The 23,545-nt window shown below is 37.5% G+C and overlaps 3 protein-coding genes across 3 annotated transcripts; 2 read left to right on the top strand and 1 right to left on the bottom strand.

Moving 5' to 3' along the window:
- The first annotated feature begins 83 nt into the window (after nt 1-83).
- On the top strand, nt 84-6,429 carry LOC149020390 (small multi-drug export protein). The gene is made up of 2 exons (XM_089148495.1): nt 84-850; nt 983-6,429. The coding sequence occupies exons 1-2, from the start codon at nt 294-296 to the stop codon at nt 1,395-1,397; spliced, it is 972 nt and encodes a 323-aa protein (XP_089004621.1). The 5' UTR covers nt 84-293; the 3' UTR covers nt 1,398-6,429.
- Nucleotides 6,430-10,198: 3,769 nt separating this feature from the next.
- LOC149020389 (uncharacterized) lies at nt 10,199-12,582 on the bottom strand. Its single transcript, XM_089148494.1, has 3 exons — nt 12,143-12,582; nt 11,100-11,494; nt 10,199-11,016 (listed from the first exon to the last, which is right to left on the bottom strand). The coding sequence occupies exons 1-3, from the start codon at nt 12,270-12,272 to the stop codon at nt 10,576-10,578; spliced, it is 966 nt and encodes a 321-aa protein (XP_089004620.1). The 5' UTR covers nt 12,273-12,582; the 3' UTR covers nt 10,199-10,575.
- Nucleotides 12,583-17,635: 5,053 nt separating this feature from the next.
- On the top strand, nt 17,636-21,209 carry LOC149020388 (ubiquinone biosynthesis protein COQ4 homolog, mitochondrial-like). The gene is made up of 3 exons (XM_089148493.1): nt 17,636-17,746; nt 17,987-18,209; nt 20,358-21,209. The coding sequence occupies exons 2-3, from the start codon at nt 18,027-18,029 to the stop codon at nt 20,862-20,864; spliced, it is 690 nt and encodes a 229-aa protein (XP_089004619.1). The 5' UTR covers nt 17,636-17,746; nt 17,987-18,026; the 3' UTR covers nt 20,865-21,209.
- The last annotated feature ends 2,336 nt before the right edge of the window (nt 21,210-23,545 follow it).

The raw sequence follows: 23,545 nt of genomic DNA, 5'->3' as shown, positions 1-23,545 counted from the left end.
GAGTGGAAAATAAATTCATGGCCCTACCGATTTTCTCCATTCTTTTCTTTAAACACTGTGTTTGGTTGTGGTGGCATTGTGCCATTCTCCATGTGCATTTCTTATATTGAGTACCAAACACAGCCTAAGAGCCCAATTGCCTTCCTTTTCTGATATTGTATTTTTTTTGGGTCCTAACTCCTAACACCTAAGTCAGAAGTCAAAGGAGACCGAAGCCTCGAAACCGCCGAAGTTTGAAAACTGAAACCTGTAAATTAGCTTCCACTTGATGCTCGACACATTTTTCATCTACAATGGCTGCCATTTCTGCCGCAGCGTCAATAGCCTTCTCGCCTGCAAATACCCTTTCTAGGATCTCTTGTAAACTCCCCTCTTCCATCTCTCCGACACAAATTTGCTTCAGGGTCCGGGTGTTTCAATCTTTCAACCCTTCCTCTCGTTTCTTGCAACTGGGAGCTTCACCAACATCGTCTCCTTTCAGATTTTCCGCTGCCGCATCAACGATTTCAGATGGGGTTTCTGATTCACTGGAAGCTGAAGATCTCCTCTTCTTGTCTGAAATCGAACGACCAGGTCCTATCAAGTACATATTCTGGGTTTTGGTATGCACTACTGTTTCCCTCGCTTTTTTTGCTGCAAGTGGACCTGCTCGTGCTGCTGCCGTTGACTCTATTAGGGCTTCGAACTCTGGATTCAGAATAGCTAGCGCGCTTCGGAACTCGGGGTGGCCCGATCAGGTCATTGTCTTCGCCCTTGCGACACTTCCCGTACTTGAGCTGCGTGGAGCTATCCCGGTTGGTTACTGGATGCAGCTCAAACCCATTAGCCTAACCCTTTTATCTGTTCTTGGGTCAGTCTTTCTTCTCGTTTCATCTGTATCTCCATTTGTGATTTCGAGAATTTATTCTCTTTGAATTGGAATTCAAGTATACCGATTTATTCATTTGATTTGTTCTTTGCCACTCTGGAATGTGAAATGTAGGAACATGGTACCTGTTCCTTTCGTTGTACTCTACATGAAGAGGTTTGCATCTTTTCTCGCTCGGAAGAGCCCGTCGGCTTCACATTTCCTTGAACTGCTGTTCGAGAGGGCCAGAGAGAAGGCTGGCCCTGTAGAAGAGTTTCAATGGATCGGTCTGATGTTGTTTGTGGCAGTGCCATTCCCTGGAACTGGTGCTTGGACTGGAGCCATTATTGCTTCGATACTAGATATGCCTTTCTGGTCTGCCGTCTCTGCAAATTTCTGTGGGGTTGTCTTAGCTGGCCTTTTGGTAAACTTACTTGTAAACCTTGGTCTTAAGTATGCTTTAGCTACTGGCATCGTTCTTTTCTTTATTTCAACGTTCATGTGGAGCATCTTGAGAACTGTTAAGAAGTCTCTTGGCTCATCAAACTGATTGCAAACATAATCTCCAGCGGGTTTTGTGGGCTGGAATGCTTGAACTTTACTGTTTGAAAGCTCTCTTCAACATTATTTTTTTCTCAGAGCACGGAATTAGCAAAACGTTATTCTCCTTCAGTAATTATTAAAAGTAGAATGTCTGACAGGGGAATGAGAAATGACCCCAAGTGGCTCTGTCTGGAATAGGTATACACATCTTTGACAAATCTTTAGACGCTTTTGAGATCTGTAATTCATATTATTTGTTATTTTAGGATGTTCAGTGTTCATGCTGTAGAAATTACACGACCAGGTCATCTAGAGAGCATTTAATGTAATTAGTAACCCTTGCTTTTAATTAAGTAATCTATACCATATAATGTTGCACTTCTTGTGTGTTATTTTCCTATGTGATACATTATCTTGTTTGGTGACTGCTTTGTAATGGATGGGAAAGGGAACCATCCTGCTTTAGAAGGTTACTGCTTCAGGCACTCAATAGTCCTAGCTTTGAACTGGTTCACCCCTGGTGAGAATATGACTCAAAACGATTCTGTTTATAGATCAAGAAGAATGACTTGATACAGTTTTCTCTAGCAATTTGTACGATGGTGTAGATTAATATGCATATTTGGTGCTCATATGTTTTGTATTTTCTTGTTTAAACATTTAGAACTTAGACAATACATATCCTTCAGTACATTAGTTTCTTAAAAACTTTTAGTCTTCTAGAAGTGTTGGAGAGCAAGGAAGAGGGGCATTAATGTAGAGAAACAGTTCTCTCAATGTGTTTCTCTTTTGTGTCAATTTTGTTTTCGGAAATCCAAGCACTGAGCAATCACTTATGGTATTACAAGGTGCTGTTTATCAAATGCTTGCACTCAAGTGCAACTTTGTTTGACCTATACTTTGGTATCTCTCTTTGCAAGTTGTGTCCCAGACGTTATGGAATGGAGTTGCAAATACAGTTTTAATTTAGGAACTAAAAAGTGTCATGCATGGCCAGAGGATTCAGAACATATTTTCACCATGAGTCTTTTGAGAGGAGGAAATATGATGTCAATGACCTAATAATTAAATCTTATATGGATCGGATCTCTTGAACCTTCGAGCTACTTTGTTGGTTAAAGTTCCTAGGTAGCTCTATTGCTGCAATAGGTTGAGGAGGATGGTATTCTGTGCTGTCTGAAGTCATTTAGTGATTGATAAGGTCTTCATTGTTCTTAACCTTCCTCTAGCTTCCATTCTCACCCAAATATCAAAAATGTCCTTTTCATCATCTAGTGTCGATGTAGAGTTTGTGATAGGTTAGGCAGCAATATTCATTTTGTAGTTATATACAGTGAGAAGTTGGTATATGCAGTGCATGAGGTGCCTACCACTCTGTTTTGAACCATGTCTAGAGCCTTGCTGACTTTGTGGATTAAAAGACAATATTAAGGATAGTAATAGAAGAAGAATCCTTTGATTTGAAGTCCTTTTACTTCTCTGGGGTCTGATCCCATTGAAGTTATTCAGTCCTAGTAATGTTCACGCAGAATATTGATCTACACAAGCTGGAATTCAAGCTCAACTTGACTCATCTGAGCCTTCCCCAACACTGTTTTGAACCATGTCTGTTGTCAACCCATAACCATATGTATCTTTTCAAACAACTTCTTCCCATGTAATTTTTGGCCTTCTCCTTGTCTTTTTACTCTTTGAGATGAATGCAAGTCCTAAGTAGAAAATTCTATAACTCCCCTATGCTTCCTGTATATTTACTTCAACTCCGCAAAATTCTACCTCTCATTCTCCCCTAGTATCTTAAAATACCCAGAGTACCCATCTGTAGATTTCCCATCTTTAGCATGCTTTTTAAATTTTATTATTCTTCATTATGTAACAAGTCCTGGTCAACTCAAGCATGTGGAATGTAAATCAGAAAATGTTGGGACAATGTTATCATCTTGCTTCTTCCTTTCTCTTTGTGATCACCATCACCTTCCATTCACATTCTCTTCAGTCCACCCAACCTGTGTGCATCCTCCCAGCAAATTAGGATCATTGCCTGGTCTAGAAGGTGCTTTTTCATAGTTTCCCTTTGTATTATATGATTACAAAGGTTTTTGACAAAACAAATGTTCTTTCTAAGCATGGAGAATCAGAAATTCCAACTGAGTGAATCCTTCTTTTTTTTTTTTTTAATTGGGTGCACATTCATCCATTCTGCAGGTATTTTTTCTATTTTTCTAAAAGCTAAACGGCACAGAGAGAATTGAAAAAAGAAAAATCAACTTTCTCACAGAACAAGAACCCAAAGTCAAGATGACAGAGCAACTAAAAAAGGCTAAGTTAATGAGTTGTTCTAGTATGCAACTTAAAACTGTTTGGTTTGAAAATTGTTACTTGGACCATCCAGTGGGGCCTGAGAATAAGTTTGCAGTCACCAGCACCATTGAAGCAACACCTATGGTTCACACTCTAGGATCAGATTAATTGATTAATCCAGCTTTTTGGAAACTGTCACTTCCCTTCAATGTGATTCAACCACAGTGATGTTGAAACCCTTCACCCTCCTTGCAGTGGGCATTGAATTCCAAATCAAATTGGATTATACCAAGAATCAACTTTAACTCCGTATCTGTTTGCACTAGTTATAGACAAGCACATTCAAGTCCATAAGTGTGGTATAGACTTGGTGGACAAAAACAAAATCAAGGATAAATGCAAAGTTTGAAAATATGGAGATCATCCTTGGAATAAAAAGGTTTTAAGATAGGCAAAGCTGGATGGGCTTTTTGTTTGATCTATCAAGGGGATTGCCAGTTGCAAGCTAGTGATGTCTTGGAAAACGCAGTTCAGCTGGATGTGGTGCTTTTTGCCTTAAGGGAGCTCTTGAGATGGGGTCCTCTTCTTTTTGTATTTGGACTATGTAGTATCAGCTATTTACCTTGTTTCCTAATCCATCTCGACCTTGGCCCATACGTTCTGTTGATCTGTTATTTCTGTTATCAAACGTTGGTTCTAGGATATCCCTATCCCTTATCTGTATAAGGATGTTTATGATTTTTTGACGTCTTTGGCCCTTTTGACCCTCCAACAGGAGCTTATTCTGGATGTACCCCAAAAGGATTTGTAATTAGTACCTGTGTTTTTTCTCTTTCCAATAACAAAAGGTTTTGAGATAAGTTGCCAAAGCAGAGGATATGGTGTTAGCATTAGTTGCTATAAGATTGAAAATAAGGTGGGACAAATTGATGATGGGGTGATACCACAAGGTAGCTGGGTTTAATCATGAATAAACAAGAGCAAAGGCTGATGCTGCACTAAGAATTAGAAAGGATGGATGAAGTAGGCTGGTGCATCCAGGGTCTTATATAATTGACATATTCCCTTAAAAATAATAGGAAATTTTTATAGGACAGTTATATGACCATCAATGATATATGGACTGTATTGTGCAACAAGGTAAAAAAGAAAAAAAAACCTGATGTAGTTGTTATGTTGAGATGGATGAGTGGTAAGACTAGAAAAATGCGTAGAAGTAATGAACGAATAAGAACTATTCTAGGAGTATATCTGATACATGGTGAGTTTCACTACTCATTTGATGTGGCGTGGACATATACAGTATAGGTCTGAGTATGCCAGTATAAAGGGAGATTTGGAACAGATTGTAGGAGATAAAAGAGCCAGGGTAAGGTCCAAGATGACTCTAGGAGAAATGGTGCGGAAAGACATGCACAGATTAGTTGGAATAAGGCTGAATTTAGCTGAAGGATGAATTAGAGTAGCTATGGAGATATTTATTGTCAGTTTTATTATATACATAATAACCTTTAGATGAACTGCTTGTTCTTTTGGAAACTTATTGAATGATGACTAGCAATACAGGAGTGACCCGGAAATGAATCTGTTTGGGAATGGTGTACTACTGTGAGATGGTTTACCAAAAAAAATAGTACTACTGTGAGATGCTTTTTACGTTGACTTTAGTTTTGTGTACAATTAAAAATAAAAGATGATATTACATATAAATGTGCAGTATTATTCTCCACAGGGCACATATGTAAGCTCCTGCATGAGGCTGCTTGCATTTTCCACCATCCAGCAGGGGATGGTAACTAAAGCTGGACCCAAAACTTTGGAGCTATTTGCGATGTCAGATTTTAGTCATGTGAGGGAAGTTCCATCCAAATGCATGTTGCCACACAAGTAAAAAGCCTTTAGAAAAGTTTAGAAGGTTGGACCACTGAAAATACAAAAGAAATGGCCCAATATGTGGTGTTATATGGCTGAGAAGGACCATGAAAATAGAAACAAAGCTGATCTAGATCATATCTTATCTATCTTGATGGTTAGATGTTTTGTTATGCTTATGGCTATGAGAAAGCTAGACTGGCAGGGGGGGGGGGGTTTGTACAGCAAAACACTTGTCCATCCCCCCTGCCATTCAGATGTTACTTCTACTTGTCAGTCAACTTCCAGCAGGTCGATTTAGATAATCGAATTGTGAAACCCAACAAAGGTCCCTTGACCTTTTCGCTCCCTGAATGACTTGTCAAACATAAACCCATATGTCATTCTTGATGATAATGTAAGAAGGTTGGTCTCTTTCAATCTTAAAGATATCTTATCTAGCTGAAGGCAAGAGCCTTATAATGTTGTGTATGAAGAAACCACTGTGGATCATGTAACTTCATCTTAGCTTTTACTGAATTGGAAACCCTTCTGTTCCTCATGATATTCTATGATGTCAATCTTGTTTAGCTTATCCAAGGGATTGTATCAATTATTCCAAAGCAGCTTGGGATTGTAAGATTGACTATGGATTTAGTTTCTCATATTTTGAGGAGCAGGGTGCTATCTGCTACAGAGATGCTGCAGAGGTGCATTACTAGAAATTGCGAAATATATATGTCTCCTTATGAAAGACAGATTATGTGCATTTCAAAAAAAGAAGCAATGTTACTTTGTAAGTTGAAACACAATGCCATGGCATGGAGATGGAGGTGAAGTAAGATGGAAGATGGAAGATGGATTAAGATTGATGTATACATGCAGATTCGAGTGTGAATATACCGTCCTTAGGGAAATGTTCCCAGTCCATTGATAGGAATGAAAGTATAGTTTTCAGTTAGGTCTTCACAGGTAAATTTTGTTCAAAACTACTTTTTTTTGGAAACTTGAGCAGAGGGCACTGTTACTAAAAAAAGAAGAGCAAGGCATTATTTTTCGGTAGACAGGCATTTTATATCAATTTATAAAATAGTATGAAACTTGAGCAGGGCACCCTTCAGTGCGAACCATTCCATTTCGAAGCACCTCCGCTTCCCCAGGAAGAGGATTGATGATGAGAAAGGCCTGAAAACGATGTTATTTTTGTGTATTGCTTAGACACAATTTATTGATTTTATATTTTTCTAAACGAAATCTCTGTTGTGTTACGTTCTTTTTAGTTTTTGTCACTTAGAACTGTTACATTTTAGATTATAACTAACATTCTTCATATGAGATGCTCTGCTCGGTATCCATGGAGGTCATGTTTGATTCCAATTCGAAAATCAAAGCATAAATGGAAAAGATAAAAACAAAAGAGGCAGAGACAAAATTGCTACCAAACGAGAAGATTCTTTGCAAGAATCCCCTCAGAGGTAATTCCGTGAAGACCCTCAGTTAAGAAGAAAAGAGTAAATGACGAAGATGAAGACAGAGAAAAGGTACAGATTTGGGGTTTCAAATCGGGTTTGCAATTGTACTCGGGTTTGGTGGGTTTCAATAGGATAAAATTAGGAACTTTATGTAAGTCTTCAGGACTGATATAATCCACATAGCAATTTTAAATTTTCAGAGCTTACTGGGCACTTTCTGGGAGATATTCTCCTTAGAGAGGAGCCAAACCCTCCAATTTTTACATTCTCTCATAATGGTTTTATGACCTAACAGGTAGAAGATAACCTTACGTATTGCTCCAGGGGAAAGTTATCTTTCATGCAAATTCAGGATCTGTAAAAAGTCACCAACTGCTTTTGTTCTGTGGCCTCCTCTGTATGGAATTGGGATTGTAGAAAAAGGGGGAATTCTTTCAGAACGAACTTCGGCGTTTGGTTGGTCGAAAACAAAAGAAAATTCAAAAAAGTAATAATCCCTCAATCAGTGCTTGGCTTGGCACTCTTTTTAAAAAATATAAAATATATTTTTTGATAAACGTGATTGCTTATCGTAGTTGAGTTAGTATCAAAGAGACAAGAGAGACCTATGGGCACGTGGTTGGTGGGCCCACTGATATCGACCGTACGCTTTGTAACCGTCCTGTGCTATCACCATTCCCCCATACCCTCCGTGGGACCCACGCCCCCACTTTTGCTCATCGTGGGTCCCTCCCGATCTCTCCCCTCCTTAGTCCTCCTTATCTCTCCTGACCCCACTCTTTTTCCCACCACTGCCTGCCAGATAGCCGAAGGTTTTATCACCCGTTTAAGATGGGAAAAAGATGCTCACACTTTTCTAGAAGCGGGGCCCACTTCCGACTATCCACCAATGAAATAAAAAAATTTTGATAAATACAAAAAAGACTGGGCTTCCAGAGAGAGCTTGCCACGTAGCGACGTGTTTTGCATTGCTTGCTTGCTTGCTTGCTCGGTTGCCCCCTAGGGGAGGGGAGGGGAGGGGACCACAGCTTATGGAGGTTCCGTAGGTGTTGGTAATAAACGCTGTTGTCGTGCTACGTTGCCACGAGACCACACGTGGCGCGAATCTAACGGGGCGATTGCGACCGATTCGGTTGGATTCTTTCTTCGTTTCTATCTTGTTTGTCATCTGTCAGGAAAGGAATGGAGGGGGGTGACTGGTGAGTGAGTGAGTGAGGGAGTGGCTTTTTGTTAGGCGGATTGCTTTTGGGACAGCGAAGGTCTGAAACGGAAAGCGAACCAAAGAGCTAAAAATATCTAATAAAGTTTTGTTTTTCTCCCTCCAAGATTAAAGCATTTCTGTACACTTGGCAATTTTTCCATGGCCCATTAACACAACATGTCATGGTGAGGGTACTTCCTTCTCAGCCATCTTGGATTCTTTCACTTGATTCAATCTCAGAATTGGCTTTCATATGATGAATTCTGATTTGATTGATCTTAAAACCCTAAAAATGGTCACTAATTGAATTCGAATCTTCTCTTATCAGGAACAGTTCTACTCATCTTACATTTTTTTATCACATAATAAAATTTGATAATTAATCTAATCAAATTTCATCTTTAAAATAAATATATAATAATTTTTCCTGTAATATACTAGACAAGAAAGTGTATATTACCTTCATTAATGGCTATAAGCCTATAACAATCAGAAATAGAAATGAGCTCAGTTGGAGATTTGCCTCATCAGTATATCAATGCTGTGGACCTGTGTTCATCTGGCCAGCTAGAAACTAGGTCACTTTCTGCACTTTTTGCAATTTTATCTGAAAGAGATGTGGATGACACTACTACAGCCTTGGTGTTCTAGCTTATCAACAAAAAATAGAAGCCTCAGGTTCTATACTTGTCATTAACAGTAGTGATTGTTGCACTGCAGCCCACAGGAATGCTGGTAGAGCATAAGCATTTCATGGGAGGCTTGGTTTCTTAGTTTCCTAAAGAAGAAACATGGATTTGTTGGGTTGGGAATGTGTGAGAAAGGGTGGGAATAAATTCTCTCACTGTTGTATTGTAGCAGTGTTTGTTTTCTTGCTATGTATTGGTGACAGCAGAGTCAAAAGAGTATGATTTTTGGAAAGTGGATTGAAATCAGCAGAATCAGCCGACTGCAAAATGCTGGTAGTGCATAAGCATTTCATGGAGATGGGGCTTGAAGTTTTAGCTTCTAAAGAAGGAACAAGGATTTATTAGGTTCTATATATATGAGAAGTTGGGAATATATTCTCTCACTGTCCTCTGGTTTCTGTTTTCTGTTTTCTTGGTAAGTTTTGGTGAATAAGGGAAAGAATTTCCTCCCTGAAATCGGAATTCAGATCGATATCAGCCAACCACAAATCCAATTGTATCTGATTCCGTGACCCTCTTTTAAATCAGCCATGAAAATCAATAAAACATACCTCTCATAGCATAGACTGAGTAGGAAAACCTCTAGAAAAATCAGAAATATGTGGTCATCTTTGCTTCATTTCAAATGTAGTATTCAAATGTGGACATATACCAGTTTCAATGAAGAATTAATAAAAAGTCAGGGCTACTCTTACAAATGAAATGTTACTAATTTCAACTAAGAAATAAAAATTTTATAGCAACAGACACATTCAGAAATGATATCAGAAAATTTGATAGCAACAGACACATTTAGAAATGATATCTTCTCTCTCTTATATACATATATAATCATGTGAAGACAGAAGACAGCAAGGTATAAATATAAAATTATCACAAAATGCAAAAGATAAACAGTAAGAGACAAAAGTCACGAGAACAATGAAGGATAAAAAGTGTTTGCTAATCAATTGCCTAGTTAAAGTGAAACAATCAACAAGTGTTAAGTGTTAACCAATGGATACACTTTATGATTCAGAATACGGATTATGTTCTTCTGAAAAACTACAATTACAAGAGCATGCATTGTTTGAACTTTAACCATTTCTAATCCCTCTGTATGCAATGCTATATCTTGCTTCTTGAGATGGAATAAGAAAAATTCCTCTCTGGGAAAGGTCCTTACATGCTTTTTTTTTTGTCATAGTTTGGAGAATTTTAGTGATGGTCAACATCTGATTTGGCCATATTTTTAGAACAGCTTTTTTTTTTTTTTTTGGTGTAACCATACTAATGGCTTTCCCACTGGAAAGTTTCATCATTTCATTAGCACTTACACTGAAATTTTGATACCATTAACTTCTTGGCTTTCATCACTGAGGTAAAACTAAACTGTTGAGTAAAAAGATGTCCCAAGAAGAAAAGAAAATTACATTCATACAAAAAGCTCAGTGAAATCACCAAGCAACATCACTCTGCATAGACATACTACAAAAAGATCAAAAACCACTATTTCCAACAATGAACAGAACCCACCAAGCCACCACCACAACCACCTGCTTCTTCTTTTTTTTGGGGTGGGGGGTTGCCCATTAATTGGTCTTTACTGCTTATACAGTTGATTATTGTTAAGTATATATATATTGACAGAAAGGAGAGAATAATAGATGCATATATAGCAGTAGTTACACACTAAGACCAGATCCAAAAGGGCTGCTCCTCAACTGGGAATCCATAATTACAAGAATTTGCAGGTGGGTCCAAGTAAAAACCATCTTCAAGCTTTGGGAAATGGTAAGCAGAAGGAAGTAGGCTTTTGCTCAAGTTATCTTCTTCATCCTGAGAAAGATCGGATTGGTCTGGTTCGAGGGCATGAGATGAATCTGCAGGCTCCACAAGAGAAGAGTGGCCTGCATCAGTACAATGTGGGCTGTCTGAATCGAAGACATCACTGTTGGCTGAACTGATATCTTCCTGTTTACACACAATTGTAACACTAGATGTTTTCTCTGCTGATGCTAAATTAGAAATGGAATTCTTAGGTGGTGTATCCGACAGTTCCTTCTGATCAGACGATTCTGTGTTTCCAAGCTCTTTCTCTTTCAGGAGCACCTTGTCTGCAAGTAAAATAACCTGTAGAAAGAATGAGTTTTTAGTACTAAGAAGAGAAACCTCAAAAAGGAATTAATTAGTATGTCTCTTTAATAAGAAATTACCTCAGTTTTCAGTTTGTCCTTCTCCTTGAGCAGATTGTCATAGTCAGCCTTGAGGCTGTTGTAGCTAGCTTTAAGAGCTTCATAATCCTTCTCCAATTGCTTTGTCTTCCACCGTGCTCGCCGGTTTTGAAACCATATGGCAACTTGTCGAGGCTGTAATCCAAGGTCTCTTGCAAGCTGGATTTTCCTCTCTGGTTCGAGCTTATTTTCCATCTCAAAGCTTTTCTCAAGATACTGGACTTGGTCAGCTGAAAGCCGTCTCTTCTTTTCAGGCTGATGAAAGCATTCATCTAAATCTTCTTCACCATTATCTTCCCGCTCAAATGAACGGAAGAAAGATTTGTCTGGTTGCTTTCCTCCACTAACATCCTTAAAGTTTACCATGGCAGTTGAACCTAAATCAGGATCAACAAAGGTGTAAACATCAGAAACCTTCAGGTATATTCATTCATAAACTCATCTGTTTGCTAATTACTCATAAAAATGCTACTATTAATGGACCATTACAACTTCCTCCGGGTTTTTGGTGGCCAGCCCATCTGATCCAAAAAAAATTTAAGTTCCAGAGCCAAACCAGATCAAGTGACCGAATAGGAAATAAAGATTCCAAAATTTTATACTGATCCATCCATGGAACATGGGAAAAATCCAAGTGGTAAAATAGAAGAGTCTTCTCCATTAATTCCCCACACAAATCAAGAAATTTGAGAAATTTGACAATTTGCAGGGAAGCAAGTTGCTCTGTCAGTTCCCAAATTAAAACACCAATCACCCATTAAACAGGGCAAGCATAAAAAACTAGGATAAATACCAAGAAATACAATAGTATATGGAACATCTAAGGCAGTAGCAAACCTATAGAACAAACAGAAAATATTTGAAACAGAGAAAAAGATTTTGCAGCAGAAATCAGATTATAAATAAAACTTAAACATCAAAATCAATGAGAGAAGAACACAGAACAAGTGTATGTGGAAAAATTTATAACTCAGACAAAAGAAACATACAAGCTGTTGAACATAAAGGGTGTTGAGAAGGATTACCACGAAAAGATGGAGAAGAGGAAGAAATCAAAAGCGCTTCAAGAGACTGTGCAGAGCAAGGAATTCCTTCGTTTTGAAAAACAACGGTCATGTTATTGGAACCGCCGCCATATGTCCGCCCACTTGCCATAGCAAATCAGCAGTTTTTACGAATACGAATTCTGAAACAGCTCAAACAATCACATCTGCGAACACTGTGCTCTACGGCTTGTGGCGGAAGAAGCTTGTGGTGAGGTTCACCGTGACATCACTAGTGTAACAGAAAGGGTAGCTCACACCCATCACTCAGAAGAAGACGATGAAGTTAAAAGAGTTAACAACTTCAGTTTGAAATTTGGAAAGAGAACTTATCAAAGATTGAAAAGAAGAGGTAGAAGGAGAAAGACGGAAGTAGAGAGAGAGACACACACAGGGAGAGATTTAGATTTTCTTCTCTCTGGATGAGCAACCATCGATGGGGTTATAAAGTTCAAGAGAGGAAGGTTTCGCTTCTGCGGCGAGGTCCTAGCAATATTGATTGACGAAAATGCCCCTGTATTTATTATATTTAAATTCGTCCCGACTGTTTTAAATGTTTTCCTTCTGACCTATGCATTTGAATTTTGATTAATGTGTATTATTTTAAGAGAGTGAGGATAAATCCGTAAATAAATTGAGGGAAATGGACGGAACCGACATTCTGACAACAGAGTAAGAAGGAATGAAAGAAAACAACGAATCCAGTCCCATCAGTCGCTATCGAGCCTGGAAGCACGGAATTTTAGAAGAGAGAGAGAGATGATGAGTCACCCAAGTTTTTCTCTTTCTTAAGTTTCTTGTTATCTTCTCTTTCCAATATACATCTATGGGAAATTGCATATGTAATCCCTGATTTCAAAGTAATTACATCAACTATCTTTAAAGAAAAAAAATGTAATTACAAACGTCCTCCAATGTCATTAGTTAATAAATATTATTATTTCTCTACAGAAAGATAAATCATTCCAAATGAGACGAGTGCGTTCTCCAGAGACTCGTTCGTGGGCCAATTGCAATTCCCTTCATCCACCTTCGAATTGGTGAGCCAATGTGCAAATCTGATTAGACCTAGGGTTTCTGGGTGTATTGGTTTTTGTAGAGTTTTTTTTTCTTTCCCCCATTTAGGGTTTAAAGATCGGTTGATCATGGCAGAAACAGAAATGAAGAAGATGAAGAACACGTAACGATTGGGAAGAAAATTCAAGAAAGTTTAAATCGTTAAAATGTAAAATTTAAAATATTTTTATATTCAAAGATTTAATAATTGATAAATTTATAAGATATAAATACTTTTTTAAATTCTCACCGTTGGATTTAATTGTGAAGATATGATGCAATCTTACGGTATAATAGATACAAGGGTATTTTGGTCATAAAAATCACAATTTGTCCTTAATTAACTTTATTGGATACCTCAAGGGAGGCAGATGCAAAGTATCCATTTCTTTGGACTAAAAATGACAGAGATCAAACCTCGGGGGGGTCCAGATGAAAATTACCCTTATTTTTTTTATAGAAAATTTTACATGTGGGTCCTTTTAGTGGATCATACACTAATATTGGATCATTTAAGTAGAATATATTACGTATGAATTCCAATCAGACTAACACCGTCAATTGTTAAGTATATTCAAACCTGGAGAGACCACAATACTCTTTAGGTTATTTAATACAATTACCCTTTCAAAATTCACAATATATATTTTCTTAATCTATATATTAATTAATGCTTAATGAAGAAAATTCCTCCATTTGCATATTTTATCTTCTTTCTAATGTCAATGTTTGAATATATTCACGGTTTTAACCTGAAGTCATTGGTGGAAGATCATATTAATTAAAAAAAATTGTAATATTTTGAAACGTTGGCATTAGAAAGAAAATAAGATCTATATATGGGGATAGTTTGGTCATTAAGTGTTGATTGGTATATAGTTTAAAAAATATATCTGATGAATAGTGAAATGATACTTGTATTAAAGGACTTGAATGATATTTTGGTTCATCTAGGTTTGAAATATGAATACACTTAATGACGACTAATGATGTTAGTTTGGTTGGGATATACATGTAATATATTGTGCTAAAGGAATTCAACATTAATTTATGGTGCACTAAGGGACCTACACATAAAAATCTCTTATTTATAACATTGAAAGAATTCATAAATAACAAATAAATAAATATTTTTTATTTTTTATGGAGAAGTATTTTGTTATTGAAAATCAAGTCACACCTCCAAGGAGGAATTCAGAGTTCAAGTCCCCTCGGGATTAGGGGCTTGTCCTCAATATATGAAATTGCTTGTTTAAAAAACAAAAAAAGTACGAAGTTCGATAAACAAAAATTTGATAGATTATTGGACAAGGTTTAAAGTATTCCACGATACCAAACAATACTAGCCGATACGTATCCATATTTGACCCAACCGATACGATACATATCGATACGTCTCCGGTCTCTCCATTGAATTACACTAAAATACATTAGCCAGAGCGATACAATACTCGATACAAGACGATATGCCTCTTAAAATTACTTGACCGATATGATACTCGATACCAATACTTTAAACCTTGTTATTGGGGGTTGATATAATTATCCCAAAATTGAAAAATACTGCAATTAAGATCAAATGGATGAGGCTAAATGTAAGTTTTATGTGATTGTGATGTACTCGAACAGGCTTAGTTAGAGCTAATAGGGTTTTTCCACTTTCAAATTGGACTATTCAATTTATAGCTATATAACTTTTCTTGGTAACCTTATATAGCTATATAACTGGATAATCGAAATTAGTTAGATTTTAATTGGTATTCTTTGTTTTGGTTAGAACGATCAGTTTCAGTTTTGATTTTGAATTGACACCTCTATACATATCATCAAAAAAGAGATTGTCTCCAAAAGAAGGTATGATCTGCCACCACTGACATTGAGTTTCACTGTCACTTCTAATAGTATTAAGAATATGAAACAGTAATAAGAATTGACAAAGGCCACTACTAATGGAGGAAAGGAAACTACAGATGCTATGAAGTCACTAATGTCATTCCCTCCTAGAAAGCTCTGTTTCTCCTCCTCTAGATGAAAGCTCTGGAATTTTACTTCTTCCCAATGATTTGTATCAAAATTTGAAATTCTATTGATTGGAAGAAGACTTAATTGACCTAATTAATGTCTTTAATCTTGTGTTTCAATTGAAATCTTAATCTTTCGGCAAGTAATCCTACAATACAAGTCACGATACTAAACCGGAAGAAGATCAAGAAGAAAAACAAAGAAACAAGAGAGATTTGATGACGGAAATGTTGAAACTTTGGTGTAATCAGGAGCACGAGATAACAGTATGACAGCTGAAAGCTTCTAAGCACGTTACTATGTCGTTGTCCTTAAGACGTAATTCGCCCCTCACGGAAGGTGCTATGAGGTACCAGCGAACCGTCTCCCAGGATACAAAAAAGCCCAAACTCAAGGTTGTTTTCCCGAATTTTGCAAAGCAAAAACAAAGCTCAAGAACGGAGAAAACTTCGAATTTTCTTCTTACTTGCTGTTGAGAGACTAGAGGGAATTTATAAGCATTGAGGTGCCTCTACTGAACAGTTCATAACTCTGTTTGTATGGGTGCACCTCTCTGTAGGGATACAAATGCCAACGTCCAGATTTGAGCCGTTGGATCGTTCGGCCGCACAATCTAACGGTCCAGATTGAACCATAAAAAAGATATTTATGGATCTACTTCCAACTTCCATTGCCCTAGTGCGTGCGCCAAAAGCGCCTAAACAGCCCACTGCCCACGCTGTGCGAATGCGCTCGGACGGTGTACAACAGTTTGGTCTTTAACAAGACTTGTGTCTTTGGGGCTCTAATTTTAGCCCAGATGCATGGTAGAAAGTTTTGTAATCTTACGAAGAAATACAAGTCCATAAATTGCGCATCAGAGGCTCTAAAAGCTACATCATAATTGCAAGATTATAGGCTAACATCAAGGAATCACATCACAGTAAAGAGAGAAATAAAATAGAGAAACTCTAGCACTGAGATGAGTGACCGACACTAATAACTTCCATTGCTTTCTTTTTTCTTTTATCTGTAGTGATACTTATTTACAACAATATTACGTGATTAAGACATTGATGAATTATTATTACTACAAAGACTTAGTTTAAGGACCTAGCTAGCATAGTGACAAATATATTCCATTTCAAGTCTTTGACATTCCTCAAGGGGGACCATTGAGATGATTCCTTTCTTTTTCACTTTCTCAATTTTGAATTTGAATATTGTCATTAATTTTCCTAATCAAATCTCATAGGTTAATATCATATTTTTCACATGCACTAGGTTGAAATCCAACACATTGTGCATAATTAACTCTATTAATTAGATAAAAATATATATTCATAGATGGACGTTTGACCTACAAGTGTGTCCCGGCCTTCAATTCTTTATGTGTACGTGCTTTATATCTCTTTCTCTTCGTATCCAAAATACTCATTACCAACCACATAATATATACAACTAATGAATTTTCTTGTTGCTTATAATCACTGATTAAAGATAATTTTGTCACTAATTAATCAGAATATTATATATTTGCTAATTATATAATTCTCATATTTGAATGTCGGTAAGATTTGTGGCCTGCCCATCTACTTACATGAATAATAAAAAATATATACCCCCAAAAAATCTCATAATTAATCTTTTAATAGCCTCTCTGCTCCTTTTTATAGCTTTAAATTGACATTTCTCACCTTAAGAGCTATGTTTGATTGAGTTGAACAATTAAATTTTTGTCCACCATTTCTTCATTTTTTCAAGCCGCCCCCCTCCCAAAAAGGAAAAACTAAAGATACTAAGATGTGCCCCTCAACTAATCCTTCGAAAAGCTTATATACATTAGTTTTCAAAGGGATTTTTTTCGTAACCTTGATGAAAGGAATCGAACTCTTGATTTATGATAATTATGAGATATTGATATATGAATCCAGAACCTCTAAGTTTGTGTTCTTTTAACACTTTCTCCATCACACATTACGAAGGAGACCCACTGAAGATCCCATCTCCGATTCAAACTCAGAGGTAGGTTTCCATCCTAATATGTGGTAAGAAGGTCTGAGAAGAGTAAAAGTCTCTTCCCCAACGAGTAGAGGATCCAGACTTGTTGGTATCTTCCTTCTGAGCCAATCCCCTTGCGGTGGTGGTATTAGATGTTTTTATTGAGTGGAGCACGCAAAGAGATCCAGGCTCATAGATTAAATGGGCCTAACGTTTGTGTAGATTTTAGTCCTTAGTCTTTGCTGGGCCTCACATTGGAAAAAGGAAATATTTCCAAGGTCCAGGACCAAGGACAAGTATGATACCTTTGTGGGCCTGGGCCTGGGCCAGTCATAATTTTTAGCAGCCCAGCTTTTCTGTTTCTCTTTCTTTCTAAAGCTGAGCTACCTTTGGTTTGATATCAGTCCGAGTCTCGACTCCGAATACCGAGTCCTGAATCGCGATACTATTTGAGAATTTTCCGTCGCTTCACAAACCTGGACGTCCTGAACGGGAGAGGAACTTGGCGAAGGTTATGGCTTTGTCGATGTAAATCCTCTTTCTCTCTCTGTGTGTGTGGGGTGTATTTATTTGCAGACTAAGTTGAATTTGATGTTGGATATCAGATCAAAGTTAATTTCTGATAATTCAAAACCTAAAATATTGGATTTGATAAGAGAACCCTCCAGGTCTTAGGTTGAATTCCTATGTTAAGCTTCCTTCTTCTATGTGGATTTAAGTAGATCATCGCTAACATGTTACCCGCTTTTTTTGCTATAAACCTTTCAGGTTTGGTAGATTTTGAATTTAGAAGACGAAGATCGGCACGATGCTGAAAGGTGCACCCGTTAGGCTTAATGGATGGCAGCAGGCAGCAGTTGCTCTTGGGTCAGCATTTGGTGCATTATTGGACCCCAAAAGAGCAGATTTGATTGCGGCTCTGGGGGAGACAACGGGAAAGCCAGCTTTCCAAAGAGTTCTTGAAAAGATGAAGAAGAGCCCTGAAGGCCGGGTAAGTTTCTTTATTTGTCTTACTTATGTCTTCAGTCTATTATGAATTCTTCACCTTTTGTAAATCTACTCATTAAGGGCGGTTTGGTTACTTGAGTCTAGAGATTTCAAATTTATGGAGTCATGGTTCATAAAATTAACTGGTTGGTTAGCCTGAATCTTTGGAATGAAATATGTAGATTCATCATAAAAAAACATCTGTAGAGTCAATGGTCAAATGCTTAGTGCTTTTATAGTAGGGGTGAAATCCAAATTTACTCATACCCATAAATCTACATATTCACATTTTTAGTGTAAAAAGGTGAATCTTTAGATTTCATGAATCCAAGGATTCACACAATCAAACTGCTATAAATCTCCCATTTGTGAATCTAGAGATTTGAAATCTCTGGATTCATGTAAACAAACAGGCTCTAAATTATTCTCAGTACTGGGTCTGTGACGGAGATGACAGTTGTGGTATTGGTAATTTACTTGTCTTTTTTCTTTCAACCCTGGCATTATTGACATATGCCAAAGCTACGGTACTACTCTTTTAGTTTCATGCAATGGACATCGATACCAATAGCAGATACTTCATACCAATTCCTGCTACACAGAAATAACTTCATATTTCATCACAATCCATCTAAACCGAAATAACTTGAGTTATATTAGTAGAGAGGCAATAGCAGTCAATTTTGCTATTATGCTGTTATAATTTAAGAAATCAATCTACTTCAGGGAATATTATCTTGTTGGAGCCAGATTATATTCAATACTAAGCCTTTTCAAGTACTTACTCTCAGAAGAATGAAGTATAACACTGTCCATAGATAGGTTTTAGCCCTAGACGATTGGTCTGATTCACAGATTTGATACACTATATTAACTTAAAGCTTCTGGAATTCAGAATATTGGGCAATGATTAATGGAGTTGAGTTACTGAAAGAGCTGGAGACCTGTTGATCATGCCGGTAAAGATGCAACCATAATCAACATTCTACGGGTTCCATTAGAGATTTTAAAATAACTCTAATGGTGATGAAGGGAACTTGCTAAAAGGCATAATTGGTGCATGAGACTTCTGCCAGTGTGGGGCTTGGGGAAGGTCATGGTATACGCAGCCTTACTTGTATTGATGGCTTGGTGGTAGTAGTACTACATTGACACATCAAAAGGAGAAGTTGATTAGGTGGCCACCATCGATCCAGGTGATTCCTCTAAAGCGTTATAAAATACTGGCTGACACTGACTGGTTGGACCAATCAGTTGTGATTGGTGCAGCTGGATCTGGTCTGTATTACCATGATTTAAACTTGGTGCTATTGTGCACTGATTTTATTTTGATTTTTGTTCTAGTTGGTATTTGGATGATCTTAACCATCTAATGTTTTCCATTGTACTGTTTGAGAAAAAGGTGAATTTCAACTGTACTTAGGATGGGGAAATAGTCCACAGGTGGTCAGGCTTATATTATCCAATGAAGTTCTCTGACTCAACCATTCTGATTGAGAGTTCCAATTTCAAGTTCTGTTTTTTTTGTTTTTTTTTGTGTGTGTGTTTTTTGGGGGGGGGGGGGGGGGGGTTGGTCAAAGGAAGGCCATTTGGCCCAAAACTTATTGGAAGGAATGGAAGTTTCCGCTTCTGAGAAGAGCAGGGTTTACAATGATGATATGTGGTCTTACCCACCAAATGGTAGACAGAAAGAACAGATGCCCCATTTGCTGGCATGTGGGTGTCTCTATTTAAACTCGTTGGCTAGAACAAGAAAACATCTGTATCAGAAGTTCAGAACTCTGCTTAAGAAGTAATATTTCCAAGGCTATAATGGCAGCAGCCCAATCTAAACTAGCAGAGCAGCCATTTAATCTAGAAACCAAGGGTTTACAATTATAAAACAAGACAATACCAGTATGCCTTTCTAGTTGGCATGGGATTTGAGCAGAATACATGAACTTGAGGTGGGATTGGAATTTCTCCCTCCAGCTGAACTGAATATGATACTTACCAGTTGACATTGTCTGTAATTGAACTCTGAAACTAATGGGTTTGGAGACTAATCTGCAGTACTCTTGGTGCGAACGGAAACAACAGAATAGGTGTTTCCTTGAGGACAGAGCTAGAAATTGGGCTCACAAATTGGATTGTACATTTTTCCTTTTTGCAGGCGATACTCTATGAGCGCCCACTAGTAACATCCACAAAAGTAGGACATGCATGGGACCTACCGGCAAACACATTTGGCTCAGCCTATGCAAGTTTCATGGGATCTAGGAACTTCTCCCCAGATGACCGGCCACCTGTAAGGTTCATGGATACAGACGAGCTGGCTTATGTTGCCACACGATCCCGCCAGGTGCATGATTTCTGGCATGTCCTATTTGGTCTTCCCACCAACTTAATAGGTGAATCAGCACTTAAGGTAATTGAGTTTGAGCAGATGCTTCTTCCTATGTGCCTACTATCTGTTGTAGGGGGCACAACAAGGTTCAATGACAAGCAGAGGGATTTGTTCTACCAGCACTACTTCCCTTGGGCCATGAGGGCTGGTCTACAGTGTACAGATCTAATGTGTGTATACTATGAGCAGCACTTCGATGAGGATTTGGAGGATGTCCGGAGAAAATGGGGGATAAATCCCGCACCTCCTGCTCCTAAAAGAAATGCTGCTTGACAGGTAGGATGAATGATTTTTAATTTCCTGTGCCTGATTAATGTCAAAATGCCCAGAATTTACAATTTCTTCAAGTAACCTGTGTCTGTATATTTAGGGACTTCACTTTGTAAATCCTATATAATTAGATATGTGAATTGGTTACCTGGTCTGATATTTGGGGTATTTAGAAAGAAACATTTACTGAAGATCTCATTGTATATTGAAGAGGTGTATCCGAATGGGACCGGCTTTTCAGCAGAAATGTCTATCCCTGTGCATTTGTTCATTTCTTACCTTTTTATAAATAGTTTAACATAGGAAAACACCATAAACAGAAGCATTATGCTAATAATTGGACTACTGTTCCTTCTCAAATCTTGACCTTGTGAACCAACCTGGGGTACTTGTACTCTACTTTTATAAAATCTTGATTACACCCCCCCCCCCCCCCCCCAAAAAAAAAAAAAAAAACCAAACTTTGTGATAGTTGCAGTTTTTTTGCATGAAAGGTATCAGTTCCATCTGTAGAGCAGCTAGAGCTGGGTGAGCTGTTTCTAGCCACACCACATCAACCCCTTCCAAAATGAAAGATAAGTGAAGCTGATGATCACAGAATTACCTGTTTCTTTCATCAAGTTTATCATACATGTATCCAATACGTCATTGATCCTATTTTGCAACTAACGATATGCTTTAGTTAGGCAGCTTTTCTTTGCTATACAAATACTAAAATGATTTAGGCTGAAAATCAAACTCTCAATAAAGAAAGTTTCTAAACAGCTCACAGTAATCACTGTTCCTTGAATAATCGACAAAAGTTGAGAAAAATGACCAGGGATAAAATTTTCATCCATGCAATTTAATTCATTAAAAGAACAATCCTATTATCCCACTGTGTTCTTCATTCAACCACAAATCTCTACCCAAATATTTATAAGATTCTCCATGTATGCACTTCCTCTCAGCAGCCCTGCTTATCAAAAGGAGATTAGATTCTTTCAAGTTGGTCATCATACGGCTTCTTTTTTATCTGGGTTTGGCTGAAATGACTTCAAAGTAATGAGAAATAGCTTTATTCAATGTCACTAGCATAGTTAATGAGAAAAGATTGATGGTAAAAGTATTTATTTTATTCTGCAATTTTCATTCTGGGTATTGTTTGATTCTGAAGGAGAATGGCATTATTTACCAACTTGTTCAGATTGGTTTTGCTTTGAAGTATATTTTCAACTTAAAGATACTTTAACCAAACCTTTTTATGTGTGGTAAGTGGTAACCACTAACCAGTATTAGTGATCTCAATCAATTGCTGCATACTTTGTGCTTTTTATCAACTTTAGATCTTTTTCCAGAACAGTCTATAAACAGAGGAACACTATCATAGGGTTCAGTTCACTTCCTTTCTCGAGGCTAATATGGTTATTTCTCAAGTTGTAATTGGTGTTGATAACCTGAACTTTTTTGGTCGCCTTGAATTGAAAGGGCTTGTATGGTTTCCACCTGTGGGGGTTGGGCATTAGGTGCAGGCACCGATTTAGGGCTGGGCTAAGTTAGGGTTGAGGCCTCAAGCAACTTTCTACCATGGTTTTAACCCTGATTTTACTTTAGGTTTTGGTTTTAAATATTTATGATTTTGGCCGTGATATCACATTAATGATTACTCTCAGGGCTTTTGTTTCTAACTTCTAGTATTTCGCAAAACATACTAAAACCCTAGAATAGGGTGATGAACTTTCGCCACGTATGGAAGAAAATCTTTCTCCTGGGTGTGAAGTTTTGAAGGAGTATTGGTTCAATGGATCTTTTCGTTCCCTTTAGAATAAGCAAAGGTTCTTTATGCTAGTGAAGAATATAATCAAATGTACAAGGACTTCATATGCACTAGAACATCTGTGAGGACCACTCTGAAACCCTATTTTCTGTAATCCTTCATCCATAAGGTGGTTATCAGAGATAGTGACTCGTAATCTTGGTAGAAAATTCCAAATTTCAAAAGGCAACCATTTCTGGAGTCTCTAGAACTAAGAGGGTATAAGATTCATGATGGCTGAGAGTCTGACCATCTTTGATTTTTGAGGGTTCTGTATTTGTTTGTGGATGTATGGGAATAATAAGAATCTCTGCCACAAAATTTCAGAAGAAGCTCCACCATAAATATATCCTAATCGTATTTTCCTTTTTGGGCTTTTGAGGTCTAAATTCCTGCTGGAATTTAACGACTTTTTAGTTTTGGAAGTTGAGATGTTCAGTTTAAGACATTGCTCATGCACCCCTGTAATAAAGAACATATGCTCAAAGTAGTCTGGAAATTTACCATGTATTTCTCTTTTGTTTTGAGAAGAAATTGAAGAAAAAAATAATTTTCACGGACCCGAGGTTGGTCAGCACTAGCCATTAAGTTTCCTTTGCATATGGCTCGGAGTTTAATAAATGATTAAATAAGGATAAGTTTACAAACGTAATTTAATAAATTGGGACAAAATACCCTCGTTTGGAATTTTTATTTTTATTTTAATCTACTAAAATAAATCTATAAAATAAATAAATAATAAACAATCATCGATTCCCTTTGCGGTTTCCGGAGTGGATACTTCGCCGTCGCGAGAGTTGGTGAGCCCTTTGGAGATCAAACCTACTTGTGTCCTCTGCTCTCCAAGAATGAGGACATTTCTTTTTCTGCTCTTTTGGTCTCCGTCCTG

This window comes from Hakea prostrata, chromosome 3 (assembly GCF_041222555.1).
Source record: "Hakea prostrata isolate BN-2017 chromosome 3, UWA_Hpros_2, whole genome shotgun sequence".
Lineage (NCBI taxonomy): Eukaryota > Viridiplantae > Streptophyta > Magnoliopsida > Proteales > Proteaceae > Hakea > Hakea prostrata.
The sequence above is the reverse complement of the archived record's forward strand: the minus strand, read 5'-3'. Positions and strand labels throughout refer to the sequence as shown.